A 23,287-nucleotide genomic window follows, 5' to 3' on the forward strand; every position below is an offset into this window, starting at 1 on the left:
GCAGGAAGGGAAACTGAGGTGCAACAGAGTGATCTGGCCTTCTCAGGCCCCACAGGAAAGTGGTGACCTTGTTTATTCAAGTGTCTTCTTGCTTTCTTGCACAGTCCAAGGAAGGTCTCCGAGCTGGGGGGAGAAAATTCTTCCCATTTTAAAGCTGAGGCAACAGGTGCCCCAGGCCCAAATTCATTGAGTGGGAAACCTGAGCACACCGTGTCCAGGACTGGGTGGAGGGAGGTACAATCCAAGGAGGATAGGGTCAGCTGGGCAGAAAGGCCCACAAGGCCTGGAGGAAGGGAGACCCTTGAAGAGGGATTCGAAGGCTTCTCCCTTCTTTGAGAGGCAGAGCTTGGGTCATCCCCTTCCCTGAGGGGCATCACCTAGACCAAGGAAAGCAGTCAAGGCCTCACTGTGCTCCGTTTACAGAGGAGGCAGGGAGGCCCTCATCTTTCAGGGAGGACCGAGACACCCTACCCCAGTCCCATGAACCCCAGGGGCTGAGTCAAGGTTGCTCTGGGCGGGGGCCTCAGCCCAGCTGTCCCCTCTGCGTCATGTGCGGGAGGCCAGGCAGCTCGCCTTACCGGGCCCAGTCCAGCTCTATATATAGCCCGGCTTGGACAGCTGCATAGACTGAGTGCGACCCAGCAGGAAGGCAGGGAGGGCGGAGAGGAGGCCACCCACCATGGCGCTGGGCTTGGAGCAAGCGGAGGAGCAGCGGCTGTACCAGCAGACGCTCCTGCAGGACGGGCTCAAGGACATGCTGGACCACGGCAAGTTCCTCGACTGTGTGGTGCGGGTGGGCGAGCGCGAGTTCCCGTGCCACCGCCTGGTACTGGCCGCCTGCAGCCCCTACTTCCGGGCGCGCTTCCTGGCCGAACCTGAGAGCGCAGGCGAGCTGCGCCTGGAGGAGGTGTCCCCTGACGTGGTGGCCCAGGTGCTCCACTATCTGTACACGTCAGAGATCGCGCTGGACGAGGCGAGCGTGCAGGACCTGTTCGCCGCGGCGCACCGCTTCCAGATCCCTTCCATCTTCACCATCTGCGTGTCCTTCTTGCAGAAGCGCCTGTGCCTGGCCAACTGCCTGGCGGTCTTCCGCCTCGGCCTCCTGCTCGACTGCGCGCGCCTCGCGGTGTCCGCCCGCGACTTCATCTGCGCGCGCTTCTCGCTGGTGGCCCGCGACGCCGACTTCCTAGGGCTCTCGGCCGACGAGCTCATTGCTATCATCTCCAGCGATGGCCTCAACGTGGAGAAGGAGGAAGCCGTGTTCGAAGCGGTGATGCGATGGGCAAGCAGCGGTGACGCCGAGGCGCAAGCCGAGCGCCAGCGCGCACTGCCCACGGTCTTCGAGAGCGTGCGCTTCCGCTTGCTGCCACGCGCCTTCCTAGAGAGCCGCGTGGAGCGCCACCCTCTCGTGCGTGCCCAGCCGGAGCTGCTGCGCAAGGTGCAGATGGTGAAAGATGCCCACGAGGGCCGCATCACTGTGCTGCGCAAGAAGAAGAAGGAGAAGGGGAAGGAGTCGGCTGGGGCCAAGGCCACTGACAAGGGCACAACCGAAGCCAAGGCGGAGGAGGAGGAAGAGGAGGCAGAGCGCATTCTACCCGGGATTCTCAATGACACCCTGCGCTTTGGCATGTTCCTGCAGGACCTCATCTTCATGATCAGTGAGGAGGGCGCCGTGGCCTATGACCCGGCAGCCAACGAGTGCTACTGTGCCTCCCTCTCGACCCAGATCCCCAAGAACCATGTCAGCCTAGTGACCAAAGAGAACCAGATCTTCGTGGCTGGAGGCCTTTTCTACAATGAGGACAACAAAGAGGACCCCATGAGCGCTTACTTCTTGCAGGTGCCTGGCCCGCCTTGGGAGGGGCGGCCAGTACTGATTTCTGGGCACTGGGGGGCGCCTTGGGGCCCAGCAGAGGCCTATGTCTACTTGTTGGGGAATGCCATTGGATCTAGGCTGAGATGTAGACCGGGGAGGATGAGTGACAGCCATTTGCCTGAAGGCTGAAGATCGTTATAGGCAGTTGACAATAAGATGTATAACTTTGGTGTCTCAGTTTCAGGGAGATGTCAGCTTTCAGATGGTGAATATGTTGGAGGCCCTAGCTCTGTGCAGGGATTGAAGTCAGGGACAGTGAGAAGGAGCAAGGTCAGTGTAGGGGTCCTGGCTAAGACCTTTGCATGAAGCTGGGACTAGAATGTGGACCAGTGTGTCTCAGACAAAGGGACCATCCTCCCCTCCTTACCATTGCACAGATAAGGAAACTGAGGCCCAAGAAGGAGCAGGAGAGTGGGGTGCCTGGTCCAAGCTATAGTGTGACAGTGGGATCTCAGAGGCCAAACGTGGTTTCCTTGTGACTGGCCATGTAAGTTTAAGCCTTGCCAGTTGGGTGAATTTGGAGACGTGGAGGGGAGGGTGCAGTGCTTCTAGGTGGGAACCAGTGAGCATGGAACAGAGATGGGTAGGAGCCGAGTGAATAGTGTGCTTACTGAGGCCTAACCAGGCTGGAGAGGGGTGAGGGCAGCATCGTGCCAGTGTTAAGCTGGGGGGTGGGGAGAGCATCTCCACCAGCCAAGGCACATGGTGGGTGCATTGTGTGTTCTCTCTAGGCCTCTTTGGAAATGGGGATATTATACTTCCTTGCCTGATAAGATTGTGTGAAGGTTAACTGATGATTATAAAGTGTTCATCAGCACAGTGCTCAGCCCTCAGAAAACTCCACCAAAAGATGAGCCACTAGTGTAGTTATTAACAGACTGTTGGGAATTCCCTCTAGGTCCAGTGGTTAGGACTCCACTCTCACTGCCAGGGGTAGGGGGGTGGGGGATGGTGGGAGGGTGTGTGGGGGGGCGTGGTGGAGGGCTGGGGTTCAATCTCTGATTAGTGAACTAAGATCCCACAAGCCATGCGAGTGTGGCAAGAAAAAACGACTGTTGGAGTGCACAGGGCCATAGACTTATTACACTGTAAGTTTGAAGGAGTGGGTGGCTGTATTTGGACCTTTCCTGTGCAGTGGGATGGGATGGAAAACAGGGGTCAGGCAGGCCTCAGTTCAGGAATTGTATTGGGGAAGGGCCAGGGCGGCAACTGGGCCTCCCTCTCAGAGACTCCTTCTCAGCTCTGCAAGGGATGCTCCATCACGGTGCTATAAAGGTGATCTCCGGGCCCCGGTGGGGTTGGGACCCTCGGCTGTTCTCAGCCCGATATGGGGGGGGGGGGGGGGGCACTGTCTCCAGGCACCGCCTCCGGGCTGCGCTGGCCCTACCTGCAGGCCCGGACTCCCCATGACCCAAGGCGGGGGGTGGCCAGAAGGCGCTGGGCTGGGGCTGGGGAGAGGGGTTGATGAGAGGGCGTGGGGAGGGTCGCTGACTGGTCGCCCGGCCCGCAGTTTGACCACCTGGACTCAGAGTGGCTGGGGATGCCGCCGCTGCCCTCGCCGCGCTGCCTCTTCGGCTTGGGAGAGGCTCTTAACTCCATCTACGTGGTCGGCGGCAGAGAGCTCAAGGACGACGAGCAAAGCCTGGACTCGGTCATGTGCTACGACAGACTGTGAGTGAGGGTTGCGGGGCGAGGCCAAGGATCCGGGGGCGGGGCGGGGCGGGGTGAGCGAGAGCCCAGGGCCGGGGGCAGGGCGAGAGCCCAGGGCTGGGGGCGGGGCGAGGCGAGGTGGGGTTGGGCTGGGCTGGGCTGGGCGAGGCGGGGGCTGGGCGGGGCTGGGTGGAGCGGGGCGGGGTGAGCGAGAGCCCGGGGCTGGGGGCGGGGCGGGGCGGGGCGGGGCGGGGCTGGCTGGCTGGCTGGCAGGTAACTTGGGAGCCGGGAGCTGAGCGGTCTGGGGAGTTCCGGTTAACAAGTCGGGTGCATCCCAACACCACGTGTTGGGTGGTGGGCAGACGGACAGAGAGCGCCTTACTCTCCTCCCCTCTAGGTCGTTCAAATGGGGCGAATCGGACCCGCTGCCCTATGCCGTGTACGGACACTCGGTGCTCTCCCATATGGACCTGGTCTACGTCATTGGCGGGAAGGGCAGCAACAGGTGAGGCCCGGGCCTGGAGGGGGGGGAGTGCAGCAGCCGGGTCGGCGGGTGGAACCGAAGCAGAGTCTCCCCGAGGCTGTCAGGGGTCTGTCCTGCCTGCCTTGGGAGGCAGCTGGAGGGACTGGGCCAAGGGAAAGAGGCGGCTCTGCCTCTCGCCTTCTCCTTTCTCACTCACTGCCCCTCCACCCCGATCCCATAGGAAGTGCCTGAACAAGATGTCGGTCTACGACCCTAAAAAGTTCGAGTGGAGGGAGCTGGCGCCCATGAAGACTCCCCGCTCACTCTTCGGGGCCACCATCCATGACGGCCGCATTTTTGTAGCTGCTGGGGTCACAGACACAGGGCTGACCAGCTCAGCCGAGGTGTACAGCATTGCAGACAACAAGTATGGCTGCTTCCCGCCTCCCCACCCATTCCACAGGACAGCCAGGGACGAAGGTCCCCACTGTAACCCTCTGGCCCCGTGGCTTTGGGCCTATATCAGCCCTCTCTGTGTCTGCCCTGGCAGGAATCATAGCACCTACTTTGAGTCTCCACTGTTCAGCTTGGACATCAGCACAGATGTAGCCCCTTTAATCTGGTCAGCAATGAGGTGGGCTTCCCCTACAAGATGGGGCAAGTGTTATGGCCAGCCTGGTCTGCAGGCGAGATCTCCCAGGAGATGCCAGGTTCCTCATTCAGAGACTCATACCGGTCATTGGATTGATGGCTAGAGATAAGAGCAGTAAACAAAATAGAAGCTACCCTGCCGAGGGAGGTCAGGAAGAAAACTGTGGACTCTGCCAGCTAAAGGGGTAGTGGGAGGATGCCCGAAGGCAAAGGAAGGCTAGTGCCAAGGCAGTTAGGAGAAAAAAAAAAAAAGGCAAGCCCATTGGATAAAAGGGCTTTGGTCAGGCTGGATAGAGCGTGGTGGGTGAAGGGAGGTGGGGATGGTGGATACTGGGGCTGGAGAGATGGCCAGTGGGCTGAAGCACTTTATCCCCAGAGTAATGAAATGCCTCTGATGGGTTTTAAGCTCCCATCTGTGTTTTACCAAGATGCCTCATGGCAGACCATGTAGAGAAGAGATTAGGGATTTCCCAGGAGGTGGGGGTACAGCTGGGTAGCAAGTACTGATGGTAGCCTGGAGCTGGGGGTACAGCAGTGATGGGGCAGAAAGGATGCACCAGAGAAAGGTCTAGCCAGTGTTTCTCACATGCACACGAATCTCCTGGGGGTCATGTTGGAATGCAGATTCTGAATCTCAGGTCTGGGGAGGGATCTCAGGTCTGGGGAGGGATCTCAGAGTGTATTTCTAACAACCCCCCAGCTGATGCTGATGCTGCTGGTCCATAGGCCAAACTCAGTAGCAGGAGTTCAGGAGACAGAAGAAGCAGGATTTAGCAATTGATTGGATGGTGGGGGTGAGAGGGAGAGGTGGATGCTTTTGAGTGAGGCTGGGAGGTCATTTATTGAGGAACTGTTGAAGTTAGGTAGGAAAAATGAGGGTCCACTTAGAACATGTGGATGTGAGGTGCTTGGGTGTATCCAGGAGGAGCCTACTGGGGCAGAGAAAGGGCTGAGCTGGGGGGTGAGATCTGGGGGTCAACAGTAGTCCGTGGGGACAAGCTCCCTCAGGAGAGAGGGTGTGAATGGGAGAAGCTGAGGCTCAGGCCCTGAGGGACAGCAGGGACAGATGCTTTATTCAGCAAGGAAGCCTACGCGGTGAGGCTGGGGAGGTGCAAGGTGAAGAAAGTCATGTCAACAGAGGTGTGTGCTGTGGGCCCTGGATTCCGGTGGTCAGGAGAGCAGTTTTGGAGGGATGGAGGTCCACCCTCAGGAGTTAGGGGAGTGAAGGTAGCTTGAGAGGGTCTGGGCTGTGAAGGAGAGAAGAGAGAAGGGGCAGGAGTGCACAGGATGGTCTCAGTGGTGATTGAGGTGACCAGCAGAAGTTGGTTTAGGAGCAAAGGTGGGACCTTGGGGAGGTCCCTGGTGGGTTTCACCGGGTGTAGGTTGGATGGATGATAGGGGCACAATGAAGGGAAACGTGAGGGGCAAGAAAATGGGGAAGAAGAGAAGACCAGAGGGTGTTCCTGAGCAGTCAGGGAAGAGGAGGTTGTGCTTGCAGAATGGGTGCCCGGGAGTCGAATTTTGAAGGTTGCAACTGAAGCTATGGATGCTGGCAGGGGACAGTCACTGGGCTTGCCGAGGCCCATGCGGGCACCCCCCTCATGCCCCCTTCTTCCCATCAGGTGGGCACCCTTTGAGGCCTTCCCACAGGAGCGCAGCTCACTCAGCCTGGTCAGCCTGGCGGGCACCCTCTATGCCATCGGTGGCTTTGCCACTCTGGAGACTGAGTCCGGGGAGCTGGTTCCCACAGAGCTCAACGACATCTGGAGGTGAGCCTGCCCCCCAACACCAGGGAGGTAAGAGGAATTGTGAGCAAGGCTGGCTGGGCACCGAGGCAGCACCTGGCAGGCTCGTGGGCGGGGCAGAGCTGACCCCCTTCCAGGGAACCCTGTGGGGACGGGACAGCAGACATGCCTTGCTTAGCCCAGGGTCTCTCCACTTGGTTGGGAAAGTCTGGGTGTGCACACATGGCACCGCACCCCACTGTGGAGTATCAACAGTGTCACAGTCAGAAGCCGATGCCAAGGTTAGGACCCAGACCCACAGAAATTGGCCCCCGGGAGCAGAGTGGGCTTTTCCTCACTCCTCCCTCCTGAAGGGGAGAGCTGGACTGGCATTGAGAAGTAGCTGGATCCTAGCTTCTCAGTGCCTTGCTTCTTTGGCTGATCCTACCTGGGGGTGGTCGGGAGAGGTTTCAGCCATCTGGGGCAGCTTTTGAACCTTCAGCAATGCCAGTGCTGCAGGCAGCCTCTAGGGAGCAGCGCTGCTGGGAGAACCTTGGGAGAACCCTTGGGTCCTGGGAGAACAGGACCCAAGACATTGAGGATGGTGGGGGTTACTTCTTCGAGGGTTCAGTTCAGAAATTCTCAAGAGGAGGGGATTGAGGAGGTGTAGACCTTCCTGGAAGGAGGTGGACTTCAAGGAATATGGGATTCTTGGAACTTCCCTTGGTCCAGTGGTTAAGACTCCATCCTCCCAATGCAGGGGGCATGGGTTCCATAACTGGTCAAGGAACTAAGGCCCCATATGCTATGTGGTTAAAAAAAAAGAGCGTGGAATTCTTGAGAGGGAGCCCTTCCTAGAATGTAGGTGTTCTTTAGGTAGGTGCCCACTCCTTTCCCAGAGCATGGAAAGGAAGGAGGTGGGCCTGGGGCTGGGAGGCAGCACCTCCCAGGGGTGGCCTGCTGCACTCTTCCTGCTGGGTCCGACCCTGGACTTGGGTGACTGAGCTCTGCATCCTTGTCCCCACTCCTCTCACCCCAGATACAATGAGGACGAGAAGAAGTGGGAGGGGGTCCTCCGGGAGATCGCCTACGCTGCTGGCGCCACCTTCCTACCTGTGCGGCTCAACGTGTTGCGCCTGACCAAGCTGTGACCTGCCCAGAGGGCCTGAATGTGCCCTGTCCCCTATGCTGCAGACCACAGAGGCCTGGCCTTCTGGGTGGGGACTCCAGGGAGGAGTCCCTAGCAGAGGAGTTTGGCAGAGGCAGAGCCCACCTGGATCCCATCCCATCATGGTGCCCCAGGGACTGCTTCAGCTGGGAAAGGGAAATCGGTGCCCAGTGCTGGGGCTTCGGGCAGGGATAAGAAACTTTCGGCTTCTCCAGTGTCTCATATCCCCCAGTGTTCTTGGTCCACGAGGCAGAAGCTCATGGGGTGTCAGGCTGCACCCTGGTCCAGCCCCAGCCTGGCCGTGTGCCGGTAAATGCCCCACAGGGCTCAGCCTCCTCGCCTGTCAGGTGGGGAGCAACTCTATCGAGTGCACCTTGCAGCCTGAGTAAGTCTCCTCCTGTGAGAAGAATAAAGTGCCTTCTGAGCAAGCAGCTCAGAGTCTGGGATGAGATGCTCCAAGCAGCAGTGACCAGGTGGTTTGAAGGCCTGGGGCTTCTTGTGTTCAGCTGCTGGGCTGCCAAGGTCGGTGGCCTTGGCCGTCCATGTGTGTCTCCTACATGCTCTGTGTGCGCCGAGAGTTTGAGCCCCCTCCCTGGACCTCTAGCTCCTCATCTGGCGTGGACAGGGAGCCGGGAGACCACGGGAAGAAGGGGAAGGGAATGGCTGAACCATGGTAGAAAAGTCTTTTATTCTATCAGTCAGGCCCCATCTGGCCTGGCCTGGGCCAGGGCCCAGGAAGAGCTGAGCAGAACCCACCCCTCTTCCCCTCCGCCCCTACTCCAGCTTCTCTTTGTCCTGCTTCTGTTCCTCCTCCAGAGCCAGGGTTCGCTCTCGCTCCTTCACCAGTTGGACACCACAGTAGGTGACAAACAGGATGGCCAGCGTGGTCTGGGGGAACCCTGGGTGGGGAACAGGTTATGGGTCCTAGGAACAGAGCCTCCCTCCCCCCCACCATGACTCTTCTCTTCCCACTTGATGGTCCCCTCCCTGTTGGGTCCTTGAGGAATTACGGTGGGGTGGGGACATTTCAGGAGATCACGATTCTCGAAGTGGATGCAGGGCACATTCTGTATCCACTGTCCCTCACCTGAGAGCAGCAGGCGCTGGGCGACCAGATCTGTGAACTCAGGGCTGTTCAGGCTTACAAGGTTGTACATGATGATGGCCCAAAAGTTCATGGCCCCAAAGACAGCTCGGACCCTGCGGGACATCTGCTCTGACAGAGAGGTCTGCTTGGTCCAGGAAAACATTGGCAATGAGGCAACAGGCCCAGGGAAAAAGAGGATACAATGAGTCAGAGGCCTTGCCCACATGGCCACAGGATCCTAGGATATGCCCGTGTCTCTGAGACTCGCACGTCAGCTCTCCCTCTGTTAAACATGGGAAACTGCACCCTGGAGAGAGGACGCAGCCTGATCAACACAGTGAGGGCCAGGGGCCCCACCCTGCAGAAGGTAAGGGAGGGCCAGACACCCACAGGAGGAGTCATAGCCCTGATGACCAGGAGGGTGGTGGTGAGAAAGTTCTGGACTGAGAGTCAAGTGTGGCTGGAAGACTCCAGAGGTCAGCAGTGCCACCCACTCCAGGGCCCCAGCCAACCCCAGCCCCAGACCTTCTCTGCTCACCTCAATTTGAGATAGGGGCTCCAACTCTGCCAGCTTCTGTACCCAGAGCTCAAAATTGAGGCCAAAGCAGTTAAGGCATGACCACAGGTAGACAACATCACAAGGCCCAAGCCACAGAGTGGTGATGGCAAATGTGGCTATGGTGGCCCCCAGCTCTGGGATCACCGCAGAGTGCTCCCCACCAATGTAGTTATACACATACCTGCAGGAAAAGTGGGAAAAGGGGCCGGTGGGAGTGTGGGAAAAGGCAGGTGGTAGGTGGGCAAAGGATACACAAAGGGGGGCAGCTTCCTCAACACTATCATCCGGGGCATATTCAATATCCTGAGCCTCAGGTGGCTGCTCCGCTTCTATCCAACTTCAAAATATGGAGGGCTCAGCCTTGAACTTCCCGTCCTCTCCAGCTACCTTCCTTCTTCAAGTGACCTCATCCACAGCCAAGGCTCTGAATGCCGTCTCTATTCTGATGAGCCTCAAATGTATCTCCTGACTCATAAATCCAACTGTTACCAGACACCTCATATGAATGACTGACTCCCTCATCCCTGCCCAAACCTGCTTCATTCCCATCTCAGCCACCATCCATTCGGTTGCTGCCAGAACTCTTGGTCCCATCTTGGATTCTCAATTCCCCTCTCCGCTCACATCCAAGTGAGCAAATTGCACAGCTTCCTCTCAGTCCTGAGCACTGCTCATGCCTCCAGTAACACCACTCGAGTCCAGGAGGTCATCTCCTTTTACACAGATTATTGCAAGGACCTAAGTTGTCTCCCCGGAGAAGGTGATGGCACCTCACTCCAGTACTCTTGCCTGGAAATCCCACGGACGGAGGAGCCTGGTAGGCTGCAGTCCGTGGGGTCGCTACGAGTTGGACACGACTGAGTGACTTCACTTTCACTTTTCACTTTCATGCATTGGAGAAGGAAATGGCAACCCACTCCAGTGTTCTTGCCTGGAGAATCCCAGGGACGGGGGAGCCTGGTGGGCTGCCGTCTATGGGGTTGCACTGAGTCAGACACAACTGAAGCAACTTAGCAGCAGCAAGTTGCCTCCCTGCTTCTGCCTCTGCCCTCTACTGTCCATCGTCCACACAGCAGCTTTTGTTGTTATAGTTGCTCAGTCACGTCCGACTCTGTGACCCCATGAACTTCAGCATTCTAGGCTTCCCTGTCAAGGCATCTTTTAAGAGTGTAACCCAGATTACCTCACTTCCACAATTATACCCTCCCTCATAGTTCCTCATTAAAACTCAACCACCTTCCTACGGCTAGAAGATCCCACGTTGTCTGGTTTCTGCCTCCCTCCCTGACCTCATCACCCACCATTCTCTGCCTCATTCACTGTGCTTTCCCTTACCAGTCTTTCTGACACTCAGAGACACACAGCTGGTTCCTGTCTTGAAGCCTTTGTACCTATTTTTCTCTCTGCCTGGAAATCTGTCTTCCAAATTGCCTATCATTCAAGTCTCAGTTCATCTCACAGAGGCATGCCTGAACCCCAACTAAAGAAGATTCTATCCCATTACGTTCTTTTACTTTCTTCATAACACTTACCACTCTCTAAAATTATTTCTCTCTCTCTCTCTCTTTTTTTACCTGTTTATGGTCTGTTTCTCCCCACTAGACTCTAAGTTCCATGAGTGCAGGGTCTTTGCCATGTTCACTACTGTATCCCCAGAAACTAGAACAGTGAGTGCCTGGCACACAGTAGATAGATACTCAATAAATATTTGTTAAATAAATTTGGTTGAAGACCTGTTGCATAGCCAGTGTCTCTGTTACTTGACCTCCTCATTTCCAGTGACTTCTTCTCCACTCCACTCCAGTCACCCACTCCCATGGCCACACCCCAACTTTTTCACCACTTCTTTTACTTCTTCCTGATTCCCATCCTTCACCCAGCCCCACCTGATCTGACTCCCTAGCTCCACTTCTTCAATCTCATTGATTCCCCCTACAGTCCTCATCTCCTGATGCCCTTCTATTTTTACCACCCTTCTTAACAGGCTTATATTCAATAAGTCATCATCACAACCTAAAACACCCTTCTCCCTCACTTCTTCCTTCTCACCCATCTGGGAAAGCCCAAATCACCCACTTCCTCCTCACCTGCACCCTAGAAACTAAACCCTAATGGGAAGAATGCCACACCTTGGCATATTAGAATCCATAAATCCACCGCCTCCCACACTATCTGCGCCATCAATGTCAAAGCTTCTCTCGTCAGCTTCTTCTCCCAGGCTCTGCAGTGGCTACTCCACCTTCATCTCTCCTGCAGGTATGAGTGGGTGTGTGGTGATCTAAGCAAGGGAGGCACATAGATGCTGCCTCCCTCCATCCCCAAACAGCTCTCAGCTGATGACCTTGCCTTTTATTTCACAGAGAAAACCAAAGGCTTCAGGAAGAATCCCTCACCTTGCCACACTCACCCACCATTCTTCGGCATCCACACTGGCTTTTCTTCCTCCTCCCTGTCCTGAAGCCAGACCTCTGCCTGGCACTGGTTCCATTGCCTCTTCCCTTCTCAGGGACCACCCTCCATCAATCACCCCTCTATCCTACATTGTCAACTTCTTTCCCTCTACTGAATAATTCCCCTCAGCACCCAAGTATGCCTCATCATTTCTTGTCTATAAAACACCTACTTCTCCCTTCAGCCATTCCTGTGTGTCCCCCTTCAGTGCCACACTTCTTTCAGGGGTTGTCCACATCGGGACTTCCCTGCAGTTCCTCAGTGCCCACCCCCCAACTTTCCCTCTCCTCCCCTGCCCCTGTGTCTCCGGGGAAACGCTGAAAACCTGCAGGCAACCAACACTCATGCTCAGTCTCTAGCTTCAGCAGCATCCAACCTGCTTGCCCCCACCATGCCAGGATGGGCTTCCCTTAGCTTCCAGGGTGTCCCATGATCCTGACTTTTCTCCTGCTCCTCTGACACTCCTTTTAGGCCCTTCTGCCAGCTCCGCCTTCTCCCTTCAACTAGAGTCCTTCTTAGCACATGACTTCCTGGGAGTTTTCGCCCGCTCCTTCCTGATGGCCTCAATCCAGGGCCAGGCCCTGTCCTGGCTGCCTGCTGTGTGTCTCCCCTCCACCATTCTCTCACCTCCAGGGCCCCTGCTGCTGCTGCTGCTGCTGCTAAGTCACTTCAGTCGTGTCCGACTCTGTGCGACCCCCATAGACGGCAGCCCACCAGGCTCCCCGTCCCTGGGATTCTCCAGGCAAGAACACTGGAGTGGGTTGCCAGTTCCTTCTCCTCCAGGGCCCCTACCCACGTCCAAATCCTCATCTTTCACTTAAACCTCTACCATGACCTCCTCACTCCCGCCTTGCTTCCTCTGGCCCAGGGGGTGACCTTTGAAATCGTGGACCCATCCGGACACTGCCCTGCTCAGATACTTGGGGGATGGCTGTGACATCCCGCCACCCCACCCCAACTCACTTGCAAAGCCAGTCATTGATGCCACGGTCAAAGTGTCTGTGGGAGGAGAGGAGAGCAGACGGGTTTAAATCGGCCAGGCGCCCAGCTCTGGAGCATGGGGGAAGAGGCTAAGGGAAGGTGGGGATACCGGGGGCGTGTCCCTGGACCTCGCACTCACGTCTCTGCGAAGACATAGAGCGCTGTGATGCACTTGGGAGGCTGGGGCGGGTCCAGATGGTCGAGGCGCGCAACGGTGTTGACGACTCCGAAGAGGACAGCTGCCTTCACCCAGTCGTACACCAGGTTTGAGTAGGCTAGGCCAGCTGCGGACAGAGGGTCGTTACTGCCTGGGGGCCGTCACATTGGCATCTCCTCCCGCCCCCTACCCTGCCCCGGGCCTTCCCAAATCCAGCGTGGTAACTGAGCCCAGCCCTTCCCTACGGAAAATTACCAGCTCCTGGGGCGGTCCTTGCGCCCGGACCGCCCCCATAGAGGTCCCGCCCCCACGGAGGCCCCGCCCGCCTCCGCGGAGGTCCCGCCCCACTTCCGAGGGCGGGGCTGGCCCTGGGGAGATGCTGTCGGGCTGTGGAAATCATCCCTAAGCCCCAAGTGGAGTGGGGCGCCCTCTGTAGGATACCCCTCAGGGCCTCACAGGGCAAGCCTACCTCCAAGTCCCACGCATTTCAAAGAGCAAAACCCCGCTCCCCCACCCTTCCATAGACGCTGCCATGGCTGTGACTCCGCCGCTGTGGGGGCACAGAGGTCAGTTCTGAGGTGGCTGCCCAGCCCCCGTCCCTGTGCTGGGCCCGGCGCGCACCCACCGAGGGCGCTGTCCGGGAGACGGTTGACGAACTTGAGGTCACTGGGGATGGTGAGGATGTAGAAGAAGTGGAAGAAGACGTCCACGGCCAAGATGGCTACCACGCTGAGTCCTGCTTGGGCCCGGATACGCCACAGCTCGCCCTCTGGCCGCACCGGCTCCACCTGGCTCACCTGAGGGGACGCCCAAGTGTCTGAGCGGGGAGGCCGGCCCTGCCTGCGGGAGGAGCCCTGTCTGAATGGTGAGTCACTGTGTGGGGACCTGAAGGTGAGGGGAGACGCCGCTTCATCCCGGCTGCCCCGAGTGTGGAGACCAGCCCCTCTGGCTCCTGCGAGGGGTTCACTGCCAGTCATGGTGGGGGGAAGGGGCCCAGTCCTGTCTTGGGAGCCCACAGTGTGTCTGTCTCCTCACCTGAGCGTGGAAGCGATCAAAGGTCATGATGGGTCCGAAGAAGAAGAAGGGCAGGTAGAAATTGTACTTGAGCAGGTCGGCTAGGGAGTAGCGGCGGTCAGGGTGGGCGCAGCTCTCCAGCGCAAAACTGGTGCAACGCAGCACCGTGAAACCGCAGCCCCCGTGAAACAGCACCTCTTGAAGATCAAAAGTCCCTGTTACAAACCCGCTCTGGATGGGAGAGAACAGGCCACCGGCTCACCAGGGTGCCCCTTGCCTCTGGGAAGCTCATCCCGCTTCCAGCAGGGGCCCAGCCTGGTCCTGCCCTCTCCCTCTGCTGGCGTCAGTCAGCACTGGCCGCCCAGTGCTAGTTAAGTGCTGGGGTAGAGCTGGACATTTTTGCTGAGGTGGAGGTGACTGCCTCATGGGCCAGGCATGCTCTGTAATCAAAGGGTTGACGACAGCTGGGAAAGTGAAGGAAATGCTTGGGGAGACTCTGGAGGCCAAGGGTTTGGATGGAGTAGGATGTTCGGGGTCCTGTCCCTGCACCCTCCACTCCTGCCCTGCCCCAGCACACACCTGCCAGGAAATGAGGGGGTCCAGCTTGAAAGAGGCAAGGCTGGCCAGACCGACGCCAAGACAGAGCCAGGGCTGGCCAAAGAGTGAGACAACATAGAGGCCCACACAGTGGCCAAGGAGCAGCAGCAGGTACCAAGGGCCCATGGTGCCCACCACGGCCAGGGCCCCATACACAGCGTACATCCAGGAGCGGAGCTGTGGACAGGGAAAGTGTGAAAGTGAAAGTGTTAGTTGCTTCAGTTGTGTCTGACTCTTTGCCACCCCATGGACTGTATAGCCCGCCAGGCTCCTCTGTCCGTGGAATTCTCCAGGCAAGAAGGAGTGGGTTGCCATTGGAGAAGGCTTCAGTTACCTTTTCAAGTAAATGGAAGTGGGACCCCAGGATGGCCTTCCCACAACCCTTACTAGGGGAAAGGGAGGGGGAGGCTGGGGTGGCTCAGATCCAGCTCACCTGGGGGGCAACCATTGTGCAGAGTTTAGCAAATAGCACGTGTCCGGAGAGAGCGAAGATGATGACATTGCGGAAGGAGGTGAACCACATAACCCATTCGAAGTCAGCCACATCCTGGGGCAGGTCCCGGCAGGTTAAGGTGGGGTGGGGGTAGAGTGGGCTGGTCAGGGTCCCAGCACCTTCCCCGCCCCCAGAGTCTTCTTATACATTAGTGGAGAGCAGTGGCAAAAGGTCCCTGCCTTCCCCTCTTGTGGCAAGTACCAGGAAGATAGGTTGAGAAGAATGAGGGGCCCCATATGGGCTGCTCTGCTCCTCGGAGCTTCCCCTCTGCCCAGCACCTTGCCTGACATTCTGCCATTATTGCAGTGTTCTGGGGAGGATGGTGCTGGAGGCCCTGCTGAAGCATGCCTCAAGTTGTTTCTTAAATGAGCAGGGTCTGGGCAGACTTGACGTGACCCCAGGAGGACAGAGGAGGGGCCACTGGAGGATTTGAGGCTGCTAAAATTCAAGCCAGGGACCCTCCCCACTGAGAGCCCTCTTGTTATCTGGGACCATTGGGAACAGGGGACAGTCAAAGAAGGTTTGGGACAGGAAAGTTGTGCCAGGGATCAGGGACCCCGGTCAGGTACCCCGAGGTGTGGGGAACCTACCATCTTCCGACCAATGTACTCCCAGCCGGGTCGCACAGACTCCCGGAAGGCCTTCCTGTGGGCCCCATCTGAGAACAGAATGTGGCCTCATGGGGAGGGACCCCTTCACACCCATACCTGCTTCTATTGCAAGGCTGATGCCACCCTGGGAAGAGGCGAGAGGGTCTGGGTCTCTCTCTGCCTTTGATTCTCTCTAGGTCTCGCTGTGTGTCTGGGGCCTGGTCTCTGTATTCCTGAATGTCTGAGCCTCTCTGTTTCTGTCGCTCTGGCTCTGGCTCTGTCCAGGTCTCTGTTGATTCTTCTGCATTTGAATCTCCCTGTGATTGCATTTGGCTCAACACCCCCCCCACCCCTTCCCTGCTCAGGGCCTAGGGACTACCCTTGAGTCTGGGGCCTCTTAAGTTTCTGACCTTGCTGGGCAGAGAAACTTGCTGAGAACCCCGGGGAAGAAGGGTCCCACCCCTCTGCCCCTGGGCTCAGCTGTTACCTTGTGAAGCCTCAAAGAGCCCCCGGCCAGCATACGCTAGGGCCCCACTCAGCACCAGGGAGTACAGGCCCAGCTCTGCCGCAGGCAACGCTGTCTTGATGCCCATAGCCTGGATGGAGCTGAGGGAGAAAGATCGAGTGAGGGCCCCGAAGCCCCCCAGCCCTGCCTAGCGCAGTTCTTGGTCCCTCACTGAGGTAGTAGGGACCCCACTCTGAAGAGAAACTGCCTTTCCTGCCCCTTGGGGACCTCATACCATCCTTCCCCCCCACCTATCTCCCACTCCTCCCAGGCCCCCTACCATCTGGTGCCCTATCCTAGCTGCCACTCTAGCTCCCGCCCTTCCCACTGAAGGCTCATGAAAGCATTCTCTTCACCCTCAGCCTGCCTTCTTCACCTTCATTCACTCCGCCATACCTTTCAGCTGGACCGGTCCCCACCCTCTGCTCAAACTGCTCCTCCAAGGTCTCAGATGACTTTCACGTGGAGAAATTCCCTCTGCATCACCTCAGTTGTATTTCTGGCCCTCAGGATCCCCACTCCCCCTCAGTAAATCTCCCACAGTTTCTGACAAAACCCCACCCCCTCAGGGCACCCTTCTGTGATCCCCACCTGCTCCTGAGCTGCCTTTACTTCCCAGGGCCTTCGCAGGTCCTGCCCTAGCACCAAGCCCCCATCCCTCTCATTCAGCCTCTAGCTTCTCACCGACCGCCATTACCCCACCCAGCCCCTGAGCCCCAGCCTGCCACGTCCCTGGTTCCTGCCTGTGTCCGTGGCCACACCGGCCCACTCTCTCAGTGCTCTGTATTCAGGCCCTGGAAGCTGGCTGGAGGAGTGCTATTTGAAGAGGTGCCCTGGAGTAGTGGGTGTGGGGCTAGGCTGGGCCAGGCAGACACCAGGGAGTTTGCTGGCCACTGCCCAAGGTGCTGACCAGTGTTGGGCTCAGGGTGAGCCTGGCCACTCCCTCCTGCCAGGGCCTAGGCTCATCCCCAGGAGTCCTGGGTCATCTCTGGGACCTCAGTTAGAACCTGTGCCCTCTGTATTCTGCTCCAACCTAAACTAGGGCCTTCCCAGGGGCCCCATGGGCCCAAATTAAAGGGAGGAACATGTCTAGGCATCCTTTCGGTCTGGGCTGAGCAAGAGGTGGCTGGCAGAGCCCTGTCCTGCCCCAGATCCTCCCCCAAACCTCCCTCACTGTTTCTGAAACCAGCTCCTCTGGGCCGCTAAAGTCAGCATTCTCCCTGTTGCAGTGATGGAGGCGTTATGGACCAGAGAAGGGCAGGGACCTGTCAAGGTCACACAGTGGACTAGGGACAGGATTGAGTGTTCTCAGTGAGGCCCCTGGAGTCTCTCATTGAAGAAGCCAGTCCGCTGCCCCTGCCACTACCGGGGGGCTGCCCGACCTGACTTCTCCACTGCCGGCCTGAGGGCTGAGGCACCTTCTCATGGGCCGGGTGGGGGCAGGGAGGCCCTGAGGATCGGGTTAATGGAGCAGAAGCTTGAAACCGGAGCACGGTGAAGAGCCTGCGAAATAGCTTTGTCAGCTGCCTCCCACTCGCCACTTTCCAATTTTAGCTCCCCATGGCCGGTGCCGGGTGTCCCCAGTGAGGCCTGTGTGAGCACGGCCAGTGCTGGCCCCCAGCTTGGGACCTCTCCGGATAGACCCCCGGACCTGGGCCCGCCTGTGGACAAAGGAGTACCCCCTGCCCACTGACCTGCCCGCCTCAGGTACACCTGGAGTAAAGCTGGCTTTGGAGCCTGAGGTTTGGGATGAGGAACCTGGGGTGGGTTCCTTGGGTCTCAAGAACCCTGTGGTGGCTGCATCCCTAGCTGGCACTGACCTTGAGGCAGCTGTGAGGGACCCTGGCACACTGCCCACCTCAGGGCTCCGGGGTCCTGCGTCCGACCGTGCGACCGTCCGATCAGCTGGGCTCTGGGGCCACGGTGGGGTGTGTCCAGCCCTGGGGTCCCCACCCCCTCGAGGCTGTGATCGGTGAGTGGTGACAGCGGGAGGAGGGGGGAAGGAGGAGGGCAGGGAGGAGGTGGCCTTCCTGGAGCGGAGCTGAGCAAAGTGGAGCAGAGCCGAGTGCTGCAGAGCTGCTGGCCACAGGGAGCTGCAGGGAGGATAGTGGGGGGGAGCGCAGAAGGGGTGGCCACTGGCATCGGCTCTCGCCGGGACACCTGGACCTCTCTTCAACCTGCCTTCCCTGGTCCATAGAGCCTGTGTCTCCCTCTCACTGCTTGCCAGGACTCCCCTCTTCCAGGAAGCCTTCCAGGTGCCCCTGCTGACCTCGTCAGGCTTGTGAGCTCTGCCCTGCCTTGCCACACTCACACCATGCACACACTCTGATGATCAGCTCCATGAATTTCGGCACACACCTTTACGTGTGAATTCTCAGGGCACCCACACCTAGCTCCCTGCGCTGGTCCATTTTAGCATGTAGAGTCCTGCCTGGCCAGGCATCAGTGCAGGGGGGGAGTGGAACTGGAACTGACAAGAGCGATGTGAACCCCATACCCCGACCCTGTCCCACAGGGAGCTGCCAGGTGGAGGGCTGCTAGCAGGGTCACTTGAGTGGGTCCTCGAGTGTAGGCACCCAGCAGTGCTCCCAACCAACTGGGACTCCTCTGGGGGAGACAGGACTCTCATTCTGGGAAGGGGTAGCCAAGACCTCAAACCAGCCAACGTGATACAGAGGGATATCCTGAGGGCCACTCCACCCCAGCTCCAGAGCTCAGTGGGTCGGATGGATACGTGGGTGGATGCCAGACCCCAGAGTTCCCTGCTGGGTAGTGTGCCAGGGCCCCTCACAGCCTCCTTAAGGCCAGTGCCACCCAGTGATCCAGCCACTCTGGGATCCTTTGGGGCGAGGATCTCAGTCTGTGAGGGTCTGTTTGTGCATGTGCCAGGGGGGCAGAGTCTGGGGGCAGAAGGAGCTGTGTGATGGTAATCTGTCAAGGATAGGTCCTGGGGCCCATGCCGATCCCCAACCCCAGTCATAGGCTCAGCTGAGACTAGAGGAGGAAGGGGTGCTCTCCTCCCTCTACCCCCAGCAGGGGCACTTCCAGGGCCTGAGCAAGGCCTGGGCGGGAGAGTCCCCTACCTTTCCATATACCTTAAGGCAACAAGCTCCCTCCCAGCATGCACTCCCCAGAGTGACACGGAGCCTGGCATGCCTGGTCCCTGGCTTGGAGAAGCATGAGTGGTGATTCCTGCCCTGTAAGGGGCTGGGTAGTGGCTCCAGTCATGGATCACAAATGCTAGAGGAGGCCAGCATCAGGCAAGGCTGCCTAAGCCAGACTAGGGCGGGCTTCCTGGAGGACGTGGGACACCTGAGCAGAGTCCTGAGGCAGAGGCAGTGATGGTTAGAGGAGAAACGAGTTAATCACAGTAGCCAGGCATGGTTGTAAGACAGTACAAGGATTAACTCTTTTTAATGTCACCACAATCCCTAGGGAAGGGGTGGTTACCATCTTTCCTAGTTGACAGAAAAGGAAACTGACGTACGAGGAGGTTAGAATCAGCTGTTGGGTCAACTGCATAAGCTTCTGGAGCTGGGTGCCCTGCAGGAGCAGGAAGCCAGCACACCCACACCCGTGCTGGCTGAGACAAGCCTGGGCCAGCCATCCAGCTGGTGCCCTTGTGAGGCTCAAAGAGAACGACTCTGGGAAGCAGATGGGGTGGTCTGGCTTCACCATTCAGAAGCCAGGTGCAGCCTGCCCGACTTGAGCCTGAGCTCCGCCTTGCTGGCGATCTACTTCTCTGAGCCTCAGGTGCTCCTCTGTAAATGGGCACCCTGCCAGGCCTGACCTCACTGGATTCCTGGGGGGATTCGACAACTCCCTCCATGGCCAGGGCTGGCTCACTGGACTGCTCATAGAGAGAAGCTGTTAAGAGAGATGGAGACCTCTTGCTCACTCCAGAGGCCCGGACAGGCAGCACTCACACACAGCAGGTCCACCAGGCGAGCCCCACATGGTGGAGTCTGTCGGCAGCTTGATGGGGTGGACGGCAGGTGGGTGGAGGGCTAGGGAGGCCTCTTGGACCTCAGGTTAGACAGCCTGAGGCCAGCTCCTCCCTGCATGAGGGGTGCCAAGGGGAGGGCGCCTGGCACCCACAAAACGAGGGGCAGGAAGTGATTGGCCTAGGATCAGCAGGGGCCACTGGGAAAGATGGGCAGGGGGCCAACTCTCTCAAGTGTCAGAGTCCTTTTTATTTGTTTCTTGTTGCTGCTCATAGTAAAAATTTGGGTAAAGTGTGTGTGTGTGTGTAAGGCTCAGGGACTGTAGGAGATAGGATGTATGTGCAGGCACTGCCTGTGAAGATGGAGCAGGTGGGCAAACGCTTCTTTGTATGGGGTATGGGGGCCCAGAGGAGTCCTCCGGAGGGCCAGGGACAGTGGGATGTGTCTGGGGCTTGAATCAGCCTGAGCCAGATGCAACCTTATTCAGCTCAGCTCTGGTGCCCCAGAGGCCCCCACAGGGACAGTGGCCAAGCCCCACCCATGACTCAGCCAGGTCTCACCTGTCAGTGTTGGAACCTGAGCACCCAGGCCCACAGCCCACGGTGCGGCCAAGGACAGTCCTCACGTGAGGCCTCTCCATCCTTGGCCTCTTTGTTTGTTGCACTCTCCGGGCACCTGTCTCCTATTCCCATCACCGTGTGGCTCTGGGCAGGGACTTCAGTGTTCCCATCGGGAGAAAAGTCCAGCCCACCGGCTACCCACCTGCCTGAGGGCGGGGGAGGTCCTCAGGGACAGGCACTGCTGCTCAGGAGGGGCCAAGGGCACTCACCTGGACAGACTAGGTTGTCCCACTCCCCACCCGGCCCACCTGGGTTAGATCCTTCAGGGCCCCGTCCTTGTCCCTTTTGACAACACTTTCTTCTCCTGGGCCTTCCCCTTCCACCCTCTCCCATCCATACCTCAGGGAGAGTAGAAGGATGGCCCCCGCCCCACTCAGACCTGGCCAATGAGCCTGGAAGCCAGAGGGATGGTGGGAGGCTCTGAGGTGCAGTTTTCTGTCTCTGTCTCCCCCAATCCCACCCCACCTCTTCCTGCCCCATCAGGGCCCTCCATTTCCCACACCTCTTTGACCAGACCAGCAGCTCTCTAAAAGCAGCAGCAACAAGTCAGGCTCACCTCTGGGTCCTTAACAGGCCTGGACAGGCTGGCATGCTGTTGGCATGCAGTGACTACTTGATGGCCAGCTGGCTGGGTACATGGTGGCCTGGGAATCTGTCTCCCCAGCTGGTCTGGGGCTTCTAGGATCTCAGGGGCCGAGTCTACCTTGCCCGGCGCCCCCTTACCTGGGGCAGTGGAGCTGCTCGACAAGTATTTGTGGAACTAATAGAGGAGATACTGAGGGCTGAGATTTATTGAGTGCTTACTGTGTGCCATCCACTGTGCCAGCACTTGGCACCTTTTAATTCAGTGAGTCCTGAAGAGGGATTCTGCTGGGGGAGTGGAGCAGACCTCTAAGCTGGCCCCTCCGTGTATGTGTGTGTGTTTAGAGGTAGATAAAATGGCAACCCACTCCAGTGTTCTTGCCTGGAGAATCCCAGGGATGGGAGAGCCTGGTGGGCTGCCGTCTATGGGGTCGCACAGAGTCAGACACGACCGAAGCGACTTAGCAGCAGCAGCAGCGGTACCTTCCTGCTAGAGAAGACCAGTCACTTGTGTTACTTGTGCAGTGACTCACATAGGCGGCATACATACTGTGAAAACCCCCTCCTCAGGGAAAGTCATCCACAGCTTCCTGGACCCTGCCTGTTGGAGCTCTTCTTCAGGGATGGGGCTGAGGAGGGAGTCCATGCTGGCCCCCTACTTGGAGCCGACCCTGGATGGGGTGACAGGTCTAGAGACCTCAGCAAGTGTAGTGAAGGCAATCAGGATGAAGGGCCCCTCAGGTTTCCTGGGCAGGAAGTTTTTCTCTGATGCTACTTGAAGGGAAAGGGCCAGGCAGGACCCGTGAGCGTGGAGTCAGCACCGTCTTTTGGCACATGTGTATACATATGATTCATGCTCCCAAGTCTCGGGATTTGTGTGTGTCTGTGTCTTTGTGTAGGCCCATGTGAGCAGAGATGTGGCTACCCTCCATGGAGCCACCCCTCCCCATGACAGTAGTGGAGGGGGTGACCCTGTGGTTGTCACCGAGGGGCCTGGAGCTCTCCTGCAGCAGCCCTCCCAGCTCAGCCCTGTGCCGTGGGGAAGGAGGTACACTCTTCCTTTGCCTGGACCCACTGCCTCAAAATCCTCTTGCTGGCCTTGCCTCTGCCCTCTGCCGCCAGTGCCCACCAGCAAAAAGAGGTGCCTCTTGGAATAGCTGGTGGGGGGCAGAGCTGCCCAGTAGTGAGTAGCATGCCCACCCTGGGTAATCTGCTCAACTGGAGGCCCCGGCTTTTGGAGGCCTACAGGCCAGGGTTAAATATTAGTTCTGTGTCTTTCCATGAGCCTCAGTTTCTCCATCTGTAGAATAGGGTGACAACCACCTGGGTTATTGGAGATCTTGATGGGGGTCAGGTTTACACAGTAGATGCCCACTCACTGGGATCTGCAATGATCGTGAAAATAATCATTATTATTACAAACCTAAGGGTCTGAATCTAAGGAAGAGCCCTAAGGTGTGGGTTGGCAAGATGGCTAGGACCATAGTGCCCCCCGAGTCTGCAGAGGGAGGAATGCCCAAGATGGGGCCATGGTGTAGAATTGGCCTAGGGCTGTGAGGATGCTCTAGTGAGGGGGATGGAGTGTGGCTGGGTGGCTGGGGGCTGCTCCCAGCCCAGAGCCCTCTGCATGCTCCTGCACGTGTGGAGCCCTGTGGGCCTGCAGGGTCCCCTGCAGGGGACGGGGCAGTGAGCACCTGCCCAAGGGACTGCATCTGTTCGTCCACAGCTGGCGTCTCATCCCAGAGCTCTTGCTGATGCTGACAGGGTGTCGGTCTCCTTCCCTGCTGTGGCTAAGCATGCCCGGGGATATTGCCCTCCTGCCATGGGATATTGGCTCTGGTCACCTTTGAAGCGCCTCTTCTGGGAGCAAGGGCCCAGCTGGCTGTTTCAGGTTGGCTTCCAGGAGCAGATGGAGTCCTCAGATGGAGCCTCGTCCTCTCAAGGCCTAAGGCTGCCCTGTCCAGCCAGGCTGACGGGGCTGCCCTCCTAGTGCTTGTCTGCTTTCTGCTGCCGCAGGGCCTGCAGGAAAACCCCTTTCACCTGGTCCAGGGTCTCATGGTACATTCGGAAGTCCTCCTCCTTTCCCTGCAGGGCGTTGCCTAGGGCAGCCTTCAGCATTTCATTCTCCTCCACCTGGATGGCCAGCCTGGACCACACAGAGAGAGGGCTCAGCAT

At 58.3% G+C, this 23,287-nt stretch overlaps 4 protein-coding genes across 19 annotated transcripts in view; 2 read left to right on the forward strand and 2 right to left on the reverse strand.

The window, feature by feature from the left end:
* Positions 1 to 623: 623 nt before the first annotated feature.
* KLHL40 (kelch like family member 40) lies at positions 624 to 8,075 on the forward strand. The gene is made up of 6 exons (XM_019984356.2): positions 624 to 1,840; positions 3,387 to 3,547; positions 3,924 to 4,031; positions 4,231 to 4,416; positions 6,263 to 6,409; positions 7,404 to 8,075. The coding sequence occupies exons 1-6, from the start codon at positions 680 to 682 to the stop codon at positions 7,513 to 7,515; spliced, it is 1,875 nt and encodes a 624-aa protein (XP_019839915.2). The 5' UTR covers positions 624 to 679; the 3' UTR covers positions 7,516 to 8,075.
* Positions 8,076 to 8,201: 126 nt separating this feature from the next.
* On the reverse strand, positions 8,202 to 17,927 carry HHATL (hedgehog acyltransferase like). 10 transcript variants are annotated; one of them, XM_070776162.1, is made up of 12 exons: positions 17,825 to 17,927; positions 15,949 to 16,067; positions 15,462 to 15,529; positions 14,812 to 14,925; positions 14,361 to 14,555; positions 13,803 to 14,012; positions 13,393 to 13,564; positions 12,750 to 12,894; positions 12,593 to 12,628; positions 9,158 to 9,359; positions 8,620 to 8,761; positions 8,202 to 8,431 (listed from the first exon to the last, which is right to left on the reverse strand). In XM_070776162.1, exons 2-12 carry the CDS (start codon positions 16,052 to 16,054, stop codon positions 8,307 to 8,309), a joined length of 1,515 nt encoding a protein of 504 aa, XP_070632263.1. In that variant the 5' UTR covers positions 16,055 to 16,067; positions 17,825 to 17,927; the 3' UTR covers positions 8,202 to 8,306. The 10 variants fall into 10 exon arrangements, with proteins under 10 accessions (XP_070632263.1, XP_070632265.1, XP_070632266.1 ...); XM_070776164.1 differs by having other exon boundaries at positions 17,787 to 17,915; XM_070776165.1 differs by lacking the exon at positions 17,825 to 17,927 and adding an exon at positions 16,363 to 16,479.
* Positions 17,466 to 23,287, forward strand: part of LOC109576052 (atypical chemokine receptor 2-like) — a 99,172-nt gene continuing 93,350 nt past the window's right edge. For 5 of the 6 annotated variants that reach the window (XR_011562949.1, XR_011562945.1, XR_011562946.1 and 2 more), the window contains exon 1: positions 17,466 to 17,673. The gene's annotated coding sequence lies outside the window, so the exon portion shown is untranslated. The remainder of the gene's footprint in view (positions 17,674 to 23,287) is intronic. The other variant, XR_011562950.1, reaches the window with a different exon arrangement.
* Positions 21,304 to 23,287, reverse strand: part of CCDC13 (coiled-coil domain containing 13) — a 34,353-nt gene continuing 32,369 nt past the window's right edge. For both annotated transcript variants that reach the window (XM_070776160.1, XM_070776161.1), the window contains exon 16: positions 21,304 to 23,258. In XM_070776160.1, coding sequence (XP_070632261.1) covers positions 23,099 to 23,258 — 160 coding nt within the window. In that variant the 3' untranslated portion in view covers positions 21,304 to 23,098. The remainder of the gene's footprint in view (positions 23,259 to 23,287) is intronic.

Source organism: Bos indicus, chromosome 22 (genome assembly GCF_029378745.1).
Source record: "Bos indicus isolate NIAB-ARS_2022 breed Sahiwal x Tharparkar chromosome 22, NIAB-ARS_B.indTharparkar_mat_pri_1.0, whole genome shotgun sequence".
NCBI classification, from domain to species: Eukaryota; Metazoa; Chordata; class Mammalia; order Artiodactyla; family Bovidae; genus Bos; species Bos indicus.